General features: G+C 41.3%; 1 protein-coding gene across 1 annotated transcript in view; it reads right to left on the bottom strand.

Annotated features, from left to right (window-relative positions):
• Positions 1–19: 19 nt before the first annotated feature.
• Positions 20–13,305, bottom strand: part of NID2 (nidogen 2) — a 55,076-nt gene continuing 41,790 nt past the window's right edge. The window contains exons 13-22 of the mRNA XM_063439998.1: positions 12,712–12,945; positions 11,834–12,070; positions 10,981–11,202; positions 10,323–10,492; positions 8,851–8,980; positions 6,512–6,683; positions 5,915–6,072; positions 4,936–5,059; positions 3,292–3,404; positions 20–534 (exon numbers count right to left, since the gene is read on the bottom strand). Coding sequence (XP_063296068.1) covers positions 524–534; positions 3,292–3,404; positions 4,936–5,059; positions 5,915–6,072; positions 6,512–6,683; positions 8,851–8,980; positions 10,323–10,492; positions 10,981–11,202; positions 11,834–12,070; positions 12,712–12,945 — 1,571 coding nt within the window. The 3' untranslated portion in view covers positions 20–523. The remainder of the gene's footprint in view (positions 535–3,291; positions 3,405–4,935; positions 5,060–5,914; positions 6,073–6,511; positions 6,684–8,850; positions 8,981–10,322; positions 10,493–10,980; positions 11,203–11,833; positions 12,071–12,711; positions 12,946–13,305) is intronic.

Below are 13,305 nucleotides of genomic sequence, written 5' to 3'. Positions count from 1 at the left end.
AATGTTTGCAGCAAAACACAAACTAAGAAAAAAAACATTTATTGAAACTTTCTTGTGAAATGTTATGACTCAACAGGCATTTAAAAAATGAATTTATACAATATTGCAAAATCTTGCTTTTTGGCACAGATAAGGGCAGAGCCAGGTAACCATTTCACAGTAAACACAAGTTGACGGTCACACAGAATACATATATTTGGGGATGGGAGGGGGGGACTGAGTGATTACCAGTCTTAAATTTTAAAAAAATAAACTCACAGATTAAAAAATTCCCCACTGTAGTACTCAGGAAATCTGCAAGGATTAAACAGTAAAAAATCTCTGATGCAAAATTGATTGTATATTTCACTTTTACAGTCAAACTTTGTTTACAAAAAACAGTAGTAAAAAATTGAGGTAAAAACTTTACAAATTACATTTGACATGACTTTTTCCTGTTTGGTGTGGATCGGTCTCTTACAGCTGTCAGCAGGAGCCGTGGAGCGAGCACTCTCCTTGTATAACGTTATTTTATCCTCTTGCTTTACTTCCTCCCTAGAATATTACAAATAGGAGGAAACAAACCACATGACAGTGTTACAATCATTTGACCCCATTCTAAGCTTTACAACCTGCGAATATAAACTGAAATCATAGCGGACTTGGAGAGCTGCCAGTTTGTTTCATTTGTGTGAATTGTGAAAATTGGCCAATAGTCAAACTAATACATATTCTATAAACTTGGGGTGTTGTGTCTTATGCCATGATTTCGGAAACTGCAGCCTCATCTGCAGGGAATTGCAGGAGAAGGGGGCGGATGATATCTCCCTTCTGTAGCGAGATTCTATTCACTAAAGAATAAGATGAGTTAAGGGAACAAGTGAAAGTGGCAATATTGGGAGAATGTATCAGACCATGGGTTCCACTCCCTGCAGCATATACATTTGTGTATATGGATAAAGGTATTTTTATATTTAGTTTAGACCTTAATCCACCCTCCCCATGCAAATTGTGCAGCCATCTTTGACATGATGGAAACCTTCAGGTATGTAACAATCCTTACATTTTCTGCAAATTTGTTCAAAGGGACATTAGTCACCAGAACAACTATAGCTTAATGTAGTTGCTCTGGTGAGTATATTTATTATATTTGGAGAAAAGGCAGTGTTTACATTGCCCCTAGGGACACCTCCAAGTGACCACCACTCATGGCCACTGGAGGTGCTTCCTGGCTCAGTGCTGCACAGTAGGCAGCTGTGCCATTCATGGAGACGCTGAATTGTCCTCATAGAGATGCATTGATTCAACTGATCCTTGAGTGCCTGGACCACAATTTTGTTCAGCACCCATTACTTTGCATTTTTCCATTATAACATCACATTTCATTATTAAACAAACTATAAACCGTTTTAAAAGCACCATAACCACTAGAGCCTGCTGCAGCATTCTGGTACTAGGAGTGCCCTGTCACATCGTGTGTGGATGATCTGACACTCACCTGGGTTGTGCTGCGCTGCTTGCAATCTTCTCAGAGCTGGAGAAGCCGGATGTCCGTTTTGTGTTGAATTGATTTTCAGCCAATGAATGCCTACATCCAGCTCAGAGAAGAACAGTGCAGGTGCCCGACTGGACACAAGGAATTATGAATCCGTTCTACAGTGGGACAGCAGCCTGTAGTGCTTATTGTGCTTGGAGTTGTTCTGGTGCCATCCCTTTTGTTAAACACTTTTTAAATGGTTTCGAGGAAGAGAGCAAGCACCATAACTACTACAGTGTGCTGTAGTGGAAATGGCATACTCCCAGTTTGACTAAATATTGGGGTTGCGCCAGACCTTCTCTACCTTAGCCAGAGGACCAGAAACTCCGCTTACTGCCTACCTTAGTGGAGGCAGGGAGCGATACTTGGAGCTACCAAGATTAGAAGTCAAACCGTTTTTAATAATTGTTTGAATACTTAAATTGGGGTTTAATCAGGCAACTCCTGGTATAATAGCCACTACAATTTGCTGTGAATGTTATTTTAATTTTTTTTGTCAAAGGGACACTCTAGGTACTATAACCATTCTCTCGCGGAAGTAAGTTGTTATAGTGCCTGGAGTCCCTTCTTCAGCTGCTGGCTGTTAAGGCACCATAGCCACTTCAATGGACTGAAATGGTTATAGTACCTCAAGTCCACAGTAAGAGTCCCACATTACTACTCCTTGTGTAGTAGAGATTCTCAGTTGCTGGGAGGCTGAAGCCAAGGCACCAATGATTATGTGGTGATAGCGGAGTTATGTTCCACATCATACCAGCGGTTACGGGCAGTGATGGGCTGAGGGCATCAGCCAGTCAGCACTAGTAGTTATAGACCTCCTACCCCTATCTATCGAAGGGGAGCTGTACACACAGCGTTTTTTTCTCCCGTTAGGTAAGATCCCTTAGGAAAGTAGTTATTTCACATTATTTCCTATGATGTTGTGTTCGACTAAAAGATTAAGTACTGACACTGTTGCTACCTTCTGGACCACTTTGACACACTTTCAATTTGGATATTATCAGGGCATTTTGTTTATACTGTGTTCGATTTATATTATTGGTATTGCAGGAACACTATAGGGTCAGGTGCACAAACATGTATTTCTGGCCTTATAGTGTTAAAACCACCATCTAATCCCTCACACCCTTAAATATAGTACAATCTTACTTGTATTCAAGTCTGCCGCTGCTGGCTCTGTGTCTGATCTGTCTGCTTGGCTGACATCACCAGAGGTGATTCTCTGAACCAATCACAATGCTTTCCCATAGGATTGGCAGAGACTGTCAAGGAGGCAGATCAGTGGCAGAGCCAGCACAAGTCAAACACAGCCGTGGCCAATTGGCATCTGCTCAAAGAGATTCATTGAATAATTGCAACGCTATGAGGAAAGTTCAGTGTCTGCATGCAGAGGGTGGAGACATGGAATGTCAGTCACACTGTGCAGTACTGCCCCAGGAAGCACCTCTAGCAGCCATGGGAGGAGTGGCCAGTGAAGGTGTTTCTAGGCTGTAATGTAAACACTGCATTTTCTCTGAATCAAACCGTGTTTACTGCAAAAAACCTGATGGGACTGATTATACTCACCAAAACAAATACAATAAGCTGTAGTTGTTCTGGTGACCATAGTGTTTTTATTTTTCACTTATTTAATTACCTTCTTTAAGTTAGGAACATACAATTTCTGTTTTTTGATTTAGGTTTTTATGGTTATGACCGCAGTAGATAGATTTAAGTCAGAGAATATGTGCTGCTCTGATCTCTGTAAAAATAGAGGAAGTAAATATTGCGCTCACCTGTCGGACAGTAAGGATATACAGCCGTTATTCCGTAAAGGTGCGATCGCTGTTCTGGAAGGTACTCGTCAGTGATCTGGCCGTTCTCTTGGTTTATGGATATTACTCCATCCCTGTAAATGTTAGGATATGGTTAGAGCAACGGAGTTAAGTTTCTCATAATGCACTGCCAGACTTTGATTTAAAGGGTTACTCCAAACAATATGACTACTTCTGTGATTCCAAGTGATCATGGTGCCTGCATGGGTTTCTCTTTAAGATGCTGCACCAAACTAGTGCATATATCTACACACAGAATTGCATTCAATGATTGGCTGGTAAGCTTGATGTCCAGCTCTGCAGCTCTCTATAAAGCCAGATTTCATCATTGGCAAAAAAAGGGACAGTTGGCGCCTGGTGGAGGGCTTTATTGCTTAAAACCTTTTTTTGTCTTTCCCATCCCATACTGAGCGAAGAGGAATTGTCTCGGCCCGTACAGAAAATATAGAATTCATTTATATAAAACTTCAAAAGCCCTTTTGATATTTTATTTGTTTAGTAGATCACTCATTTTTGTTATCCTTATGTGGGATTGCTATATTTAAAAGGACACTGTCGGCACCCAGACCACTTCAGCTCATTGAAGTGGTCTGGGTGCCAACTCCCACCACCCTTAACCCTGCAAGTGTAAGTAGTGTAGTTTTTATAAACTGCAATAGTTACCTTGCAGGGTTAAGTCCTCCTCTAGTGGCTGTCTACCAGACAGCCACTAGAGGGACTTCCAGCTTCTTACACGACCAAAAGTCTATGCATGAGGACCTCCAGCGTCGCTGGAACCCCCATAGGAAAGCACTGAATAATGCTTCCTCCCGGTGGGGGAAGAGGCTGACCCAGCACCGAAGAACGTCGTCTTGATTTAGGTAAGTGTCTGAAGGGGTTTTTAACCCCTTTAGGGATGGGGAGGGGGCACTCCAGGATCATCTAGTGCCAGGAAAATTGATTTGTTTTTCTGGCACTGGAGAATCCCTTTAAGAATACCAAATGAGGGAGCTATCTGCTAAACATCAAATCCCAACCATTCTCTGGGAGGGCTGGAGTGGATCATTTCCCCGGTGGTGGGTAGGTGCTGCTGTGATGTGATGACATGACTGTGCTCTTCCCGCCCAGTCGTGATGCTGGGATGATGTCATAGCATTACAAGGGAGAAATTCAGGTGGAAAAAAGCGATTATTTTTTCCCACCTGAAGTGAGGTTTGTTTAATTACTCTAAAATAGATCAAATCTGACTGTTTACACATACCGTATATGGCCGAGATTTGTAATGAGCTTAATGCAGCCATAGCTTTACAGGGAGAAGCACGTACTGGGTCCTTCCGGGTTAACTGAAAACATTGGGACTTGGAGATAGTTTGTCTGATCTGAAACCGTTTACACATTCTGAACTATTCACACGCTAGTGAATAACATGCAACAGTTTTACAGCTTTTCTTACAGACTGATTAAATCAGGGTCGTGCTTTCCCATATTCTGCCCATTTACTCTAAATATTCCTTACTGCACTCATTCTGTCCCTCTTTATTCCTGGTTTTTGTTCACATATTTGTCCCTTCCAATGTTGGGGTGGAATACACAGTACTGCAAGGTACCCCCAGCCCACGCACTCACCTCCTCCAGTCTGTGTGGTAGAAGTGATTTGCGTACGCTACAACGCTGAATGGATAGTTGAGGTTACTTTGTATTTCTCGTCTTCCTGTTCCATTTGATAAAATACATTCTAGTTTCTTGGTTCCTTTAGAGGGAGGAAAATACTTATAAAATTCAATTCACGCAAGAAAAAAGACATGAGAGGAGGAGAGCAGAGTGAATGTTTCTGAATTACGTGAGGCCCGTGTCATTTACAAGCTCAGTGTTTTGATTTTGCACCAGAGACAGACACACAATTATCATTCAACCATTTCCCCTGTAATAGTCTATATATCATTGCTACAAATACACTTGCCTAACCTACCTCACACCTAAATACTACCAACCATCTTATCTAACTTCCCATACAAGCTACCTCTAACCTAAATACCCAAATACTACCAACCATCTTATCTAACTTCCCATACAATCTACCTGTGTGTCTGTTTCCAGGTTGCCTTTTTGCATGTCAGGAAGTGTGTCTTGCTGGAAATAATGATTAGGGCTGAATACTAATTGATCAGTTTCCTTAATTAATATTATTCAAATGTGTTTTGTTTTTTTCTATGTGGCTTTTTTCTTTTAATAGATATCAATACAAAATCCTCTCTGATACCACAGCTGCCTCGTGGGAGGCTCAGACAGGACATTCTAAATATTCAAATTCCACGAATTGAAGAACAGACTGTGGATTATACATTTTAGTATGAAATAGAACGTTGGTTTTAATCTAAAACATGTCAAGTTCTATTCTGTTCCTGGTTCGATTGCCCATTGCTCACATGGTGTACTGTTACATACTCATCTGTGCCTGCAGCTTTAAGGGTAATCTTCATTCACCTCCAGTGAATATACTAATTAAAACACTATTATGGTCCAAAACCACTGTCAGAGCAGGACAAGCCCCAATCATAGCTGTGAATGTTATTTGAATTGGGATGCCATTTTACGAGGTGTGTACCTGCATCTGACCAACAGATTTGTTTAGTAAGTGGGTCGAAGGTCAGACCATTGGGGAGGCCAATATCATCGTTCACCAGAATCCTTCTGTTTGAACCATCTACAAAGGACGTCTCAATCTTCGGGGCCTCTCGATTCCAGTCTGTCCAATAAAGGTTCCTTTGAAGGAGAAGAAGAGGATTCATGGTCTCATATAAACAGGATTCGCAGCTCTCATTACAGCCATTAGCTGAACAAATTATCTCTTTTGAAGTAGGTTGAAAGGAAAGCTCAAAGCATGCAAGACTTGTTAAAACATTTCAGAGAAACAAATTACTCTGTACTTACAGATTTAAATATCTAGGAATTTACTTTTTTCCTTTTCTGTATTTTACTACGGAGAGGCTAACACTATATTCTTGTGTCCACATGTCTGGTTTGTGACCAGGATTTTACTTTTATTTGAATTCAGGTTGAGGGAGGGGGTGGGGGGGAGGTAAACAAAATGAAGCCTTGGTTTCAAAAAGTGACTAAATTTTAGAAACTATATATGCTACAGTTCCAGATACTTCCTGTTATAATGACTTTCGTTTTACAAAGTAAGTTTAATGGAGTTTACCCTCTCACAGGGTCCACTGTGATAGCACGAGGATTGACCAGCTGGGTGTCAAATAAGACCTTCCTGTCTGAGCCGTCAAGGCGCGAGCTCTCGATTTTATCCAGCCCACTGTCTGTCCAAAACATGGTCCTCCTGAGGTAGTCAATGGCAAGACCTTCTGTGCTCATCAGCCCTAAAAGATGAGATATATACACATTATACATTAGATGTTAATGATCTATGTATTCGATATATAATATCATGCATGTTATTAGGTAGACCTGCTCAGTGAAGCAAATAATATGGCAAAACTGTCTGGGCTGTCATGATTTGGTGGACAGGGGTCATCATAAGGCAGAAGCTGTGTATAAAGCAGCGGCCATCGGCAACACTACCCCATCAAGGTGGGCAGGAAATCTAAACCTTCTTAGCACATTGGGCTTGTCACCAGTGGGGTACCTCAGGGATCTGTACTTGGACCCGTTCTCTTTAATATTTTTATTAGTGATATTGCAGAAGGTCTTGATGGTAAGGTGTGTCTTTTTGCGGATGATACTAAGATATGTAACAGGGTTGATGTTCCAGGAGGGATAAGCCAAATGGTCAGAGTTTGTGGCATTTAATGTGGATAAGTGCAAGATAATGCATCTTGGACGTAAAAACCCAAGGGCAGAGTACAGAATATTTGATAGAGTCCTAACCTCAACATCTGAGGAAAGGGATTTAGGGGTGATTATTTCTGATGACTTAAAGGTAGGCAGACAATGTAATAGAGCAGCAGGAAATGCTAGCAGAATGCTTGGTTGTGTAGGGAGATTTATTAGCAGTAGAAAGAGGGAAGTGCTCATGCCATTGTACAGAACACTGGTGAGACCTCACTTTGAGTATTGTACGCAGTACTGGAGACCGTATCTTCAGAAGGATATTGATACCTTAGAGAGAGATCAGAGAAGGGCTACTAAACTGGTTCATGGATTGCAGGATAAAACTTACCAGGAAAGGTTAAAGGATCTTAACATGTATAGCTTGGTGGAAAGACGAGACAGGGGGATATGATAGAAACATTTAAATACATAAAGGGAATCAACACAGTAAAGGAGGAGACTATATTTAAAAGAAGAAAAACTACCACAACAAGAGGACATAGTCTTAAATTAGAGGGGCAAAGGTTTAAAAATAATACCAGGAAGTATTACTTTACTGAGAGGGTAGTGGATGCATGGAATAGCCTTCCATCTGAAGTGGTAGAGGTTAACACAGTAAAGGAGTTTAAGCATGCGTGGGATAGGTATAAGGCTATCCTAACTATAAGATAAGGCCAGGGACTAATGAAAGTATTTAGAAAACTGGGCAGACTAGATGGGCCGAATGGTTCTTATCTGCCGTCACATTCTATGTTTCTATTTTACAAGTGGATACATGGCTTCCCTGAATATGTAATAAAGCAGATTTGTGCCCATGATACAGAGAATTTATGCCTCGTTTCCACTGAGCGGAACGGTTCAGGTCGGTACAGTTTGGAAGGGTTAGAATGGTCCAGCCTATTCAGGTGAGCGTTTCCACTGCGGACCGCCAGGGTGCATGCGGGGTTTAGACCAAATGCCTAGCGTGTCATTTGTCGTGAGCATTGACGTTTTCATGTCCGCCAATCAATGGATTGTATAGTGTGACGCTAGTAGCTCCGCCCTAACTGTACCGTACCATTTCCTATGGACCTTCATCTGAAGGGGGCCCAGGAATGGTTCGGTTCGGTTGTATGGGCCACTTTCATAATGGAAACACTCAAAATAGCGTACCAGACCAAACCGACCCGACCCGACCCGTACCGCTCAGTGGAAACGGGGCATTAGATGGCATACTTTTGTGTTAATACATTAAAAAAACCATTAACTATATATTTAAACGTGTTCATGTGTAAGATACCATAACAGATTATAAAAGAAACATAATCTGGAAATGTCCGGAATTACTGTACCCATAATCTGGATATAAAGAGAAGCACCCCTCCCTCGCCCAAAAAAATAACACCTTATCATTGGCCAATATAATATAATCAGTGTACAACGAAGCTGATCTGACAACAGACCAAGAGACTTCCGAAGATTGGATGAAATCACAAGAAGAGCTTAAGAAAGGCTTTTTGTAGCCAAAACATTGTACTATATCCCTGATAAACCTGCCTGAGATTTCATCCAACCGGGTGTTCGGTTTTATTCACTACGTTGGAGCGGCTGATGACTCTTGGATTCCCTTCATGTGTGACTAGTTCCTTGTTAATATTCAGACACGGCCTTTACTGAGCACCTTCTGAAAGGCCCTCCTCTGTTAAAAGGTGGGATAAAGAAATGTCCATTGGTTACCAGTGCTAATGATGATCTCTGGTTCTGCACCCGGTTCCAGACCCGCTCGGTTGATTGTACGCCCAGCCACGTCTGTCCAATACACCTTCTTCTCCTGGCAGTCATAATCTATTCCCACCACGATGGAACCCTGCAAAGAATTAAAGCAAATTATGGAAATCACCCCTTGAGTATGAAGCTTAAACATCGGATACTGCATTAGTAAGAAGCATGAGGCCAAATGTAAAGGAAATTATAATTCCATGTCGGAATGGGAAGAGATCATTATGTAAAGAATTAAGTTTTGTCTTCAAAACACACGACACAATCAATACTTTCTACGTACAAACAATGATATGTAAAAAGGCGCTAACCAATGTCTATTAAATAGATTAAAACCTATGTGCAAACTAATTAAGAAAAGCAGCACAATAAAGTACAATAGCGCACAGTAAATACACTCAGAAAAAAGGTATTACAGTAACCCCGTCCTTGGTATAAATATTCAGTCATATTGGGTATCACTGAAGCCGGCAGTGTATCGGAAGGACTGAATATTCATACCAAGGAGTCACTCACTGAGAGCTTATGTCGCTTAAATGGTTTTATTCTACAAGTTGGATATAAAGTTTTATAATAACCTGCTGAAGTCCCTGGATCCTTGCTGTACCCGGCCCTCTTGACGAGGATATAATGTGCTTATAGTTAGAGCAGACTCATCTGCTCTCTATTTGTAAGTGGTACGCTTTATTTATGTAATCAGGGTGTTTATCTAAACTGTGTTACACTATTTGCTTCTTTGCATTATGGTATGCTCAATGGACTGGCGCAGGGGTAGTCAACCTTTTCATACGTACAGCTCACTTTTGTATGTTTGTTGATGGTAAAATTTCCGTACCGCCCACCAGGGGCGCAGTAACCAATTTTATAGCGCAATTTACATTTTTTTTTAGAAATGAGGATTTTTATTTTTTAAATGTACTTACATTTATCGACTTTTTTCCCTTTTTTTCTATTTTTTTTTTTTTTTTATATGTGTGTATGTGAGGTGCTGAGTGTGTGTGTTTATGTGTGAAGGGTGTAGTGTGTGTGGGGTGCTGTATGTGGGTGAAGGGTCCATAAGGTCTATGCTTTGTGTGGGTGGGTGAGATGTAAAAATCTATGTTAATGTCTCCCCCTCCTTTCTTCTTACCTCTTACCAGGGCGGGGGGCAGAGCACTCCTGGCACCATAACCACTACATTGTACTGTACTGTACTGGATATGGTGTTTTGAGTGTTCCCTTACAGATAAAACTAAATGTTTATCTTTATTTATATAAAAATATAACCATTACTGATTTTACATAACTCTCACATATTGTTTAGTGCCGTACTCCAGCCACAGTGGTAAGAGTGACTGGACAACTGTGAAACAGGACATGTTAAATATCTGTGACTCTCAAAGCACTCAGCCATCCTTTTATCACGAGACCCTAAGCGGCAGATACTTTACATGGAGTGACAGCAGTGTCCGCGCATTCTCTTTATTCAGCTTTGCCCCGTTGAGAGGCAAGTATCCGATCTGCTGTCCCTGCGCATACAGGAGGTAAGTGCCTGTGGTGGCAACACCAACGTCAGGACGCGGCGTTGGACGCATAGTGGGAGGGGCTACAGATGGAATACCTGTGAAACAAATATACAAGAAATATAAAGTAACATTCTGTGGACCAGACACAAAGCACATTTTATTCATTTACAGAGAACGAATGTGAAATGAAACCATTTTTTTTCATGCAGTTTGTGTCAGTCACAGCCAGGGGAGGTGTGGCCAGGGCTACATGAACAGAAACAAAAGTGATTTAACCACTAAATGGCAGAGAATTGAGCAGTGAGACTGCTGGGGCATGATCTATACACCAAAACTGCTTCATTAAGAAAGTTATTTTGGTTCCTAGTGTCCCTTTAAATCAATAAACTGACTCATTGATCAGTTTTCAGTATGAAGGCAGAATGAACGTATGAGGTGCTCACAGAGCGTGAAAGAGCTGACTGCACCGTGAAACTGTGTACCCCAAAGTTAAAAGAAACCCACACAACTATATAAATACAACATTACAACAAACACATTAATTACAGCATAAAATGCAAATGGTGTTGACAATGACACTTACACGCAGGAGTCATTCCAGGTTGTGTCCTCGATCCAGGGAGCTCTTGACCATTTTTATCAACACACCAACAATAGCCACTGTTTCCGTGGCACTGCAGGGGGCTAAAATCACCGTACGCATCGCATTGAGGGACATACTGCTGGTCGGTGGGTTTCCCACCATAGTGCTCCAACAGACTCTGCTTCCATCGTTCACACACAGACTGGGGTCTCTGAGTGGGCACTGAACAAAACAGTAACAGGTCATACATAAAGTTTAAATCCCTCTGTTCTTAGCGGCCAAAATATCAAAATATAGGAAAAACAACTAAACAAACCCCAATAGTTGCTGTATTATACACACGGAGCCAGGCTGAAACATAAGAATGCTTTAAGCATTGTTGCATTAACACAACCGCTTATTACACTATAAAGAGGACGATCCAGGATATGTTTTACCCAGTTTCATCCAATAATATTGTTTACAAGGCTGCAAAGACTAATGGGAACACATATTGTTAAAGGACAAAAAGGCTTGAGTTATTAAATTCATGGAATTATTGAACTGCCCTTTAGAGTCATTAAAACAACAAACAATGATTTATATAGTTTATAGATAAACAAACTTCCGGCAGCACAATTCCAGCAGTTATCAGTCTTGGAACTTTAAGTGAGTTATTGTCATTTGTTTTGATCCATGAATGGTTACCGTTACAGGAAAATATGAGCCGATAAGAACAAAGTTCTAAATGTGGCGCTATGGCTATGAAGTGCAAGAGAATGTCCCCTGCAATAGGCCCAGCTTTTAGAGCTCTGCTCCAGAATAGCTGCTTAACTCATAACAAAGAACATGGCTAGTCGATAGGAAGTCTTACCTGGAATGTTGCATTGTGGGGGGGATGTACCAGGCTGCGTTCTTGAGCCACTGATTTCTTCACCGTTCCTATCAACACACCAACAGTATCCGGTGCTCCTGTGGCACTGCAATGGGCTATAGTTCCCTTCCTCGTCACACTCCGGTATAAAACCTCCAAGCACCGGTCTCGGACCTCTGGGTCTCTGCTCTTCAAGCAAACGGCGACGCTCGGCCAAGCAGGGGGTGGTGTTCTCCTCTAAAAAACAAAATGATGAACTAAATTAGTCTTAATATCTGGTATTAGTGGGAACATTTTAAGATTCATTGTATCCGATTTCACTTCATTTGTGTAAGCCATGAGCAGCCATATCTGGATGCAGCTCCTGGAAGCATCTTACTATTCTCCAGTGTGGGTGTAGTTAAAAAAAAAGTTTTTGTAAAATAGTTACTTAAAATGGAGCAGGCTAGCCATGTGTTATAAACAAGCAAGTATTTGCCAACCAAAATTCTATCAGCCAGATTATTAATAACTACATGTAACATCAAGTGCAAAAGATTACAGTAGTAAACTATATGTAACAATAGTAGTATCATTATAGTAAAGAAATAATCTAGTAACAAAATGAAAGAAATCTGGTTGAATATCTTCTCCATCTCCGTGCGTACCTTACAGCTACAGTGATCAAAATTAAAATATACAATTACAGGCAACATTAATCAAACATTACAAACATTTTACTGGTTTCCATGGCAACTGTACACCTTTAATAACTTTTCTCCATAAATAACTTTATATACATTCCCATGATGTTTACCAACATACTATCGATCACCCTGTGCAATCTGATATCCCTGGGTCCTTGGCACACTCTACAAAACCAGCTAAAATCAACTTACCAGGAGTCTGGCACTGTGGCTGTGGTCTGCCAGGTGGAGTTTTGGTTCCCTCTCTCTCTTCACCTCGTTCATTAACACACCAGCAGTAGCCTGTGCTCCCGTGGCACTGCAATGGGCTATAGTTTCCTTCTTCATCACAGTCAGGCACAAAACTTCCTAACGCAGGTCGGGCTCCTCTGGATCTCTGTTCTTCGAGCAAACGGCGACGTTCCACCAAGCAGGGGGTGGTTTTCTCTGATGAAAAATTTAAATAAAATGATATATTTGTATCTCTCTCTGTACACATACATACACATATTTAGCATACATGTTGTGACGAGAGCAATCTTGCCACATTGCATTGGAGAAGCCTGGCTGCCCGCCTGCTGCCTTTGGACTATGGCCCTGGGAGATTGGGCCCTTTAAAAACAGTATTCGGCCATACCAGAGTGTATGTCACTCATTCTGGCCCTTTAAATACAGTGGGGTCATTCGGTACTTTCCCTGTGTGAACGGTGATACCCCAGATAGCTATGCCATGGAGCCCATTCATATAATGAAAGACTATGGGAAAGACTTTAGCTCCATGGCAATTGAACTGTGTGAATAGGATCT

This window comes from Pelobates fuscus, chromosome 13 (genome assembly GCF_036172605.1).
Source record: "Pelobates fuscus isolate aPelFus1 chromosome 13, aPelFus1.pri, whole genome shotgun sequence".
Taxonomy (NCBI): Eukaryota; Metazoa; Chordata; class Amphibia; order Anura; family Pelobatidae; genus Pelobates; species Pelobates fuscus.
Note: the sequence above shows the minus strand (reverse complement) of the source record. Positions and strands in the feature narration are given on the sequence as shown.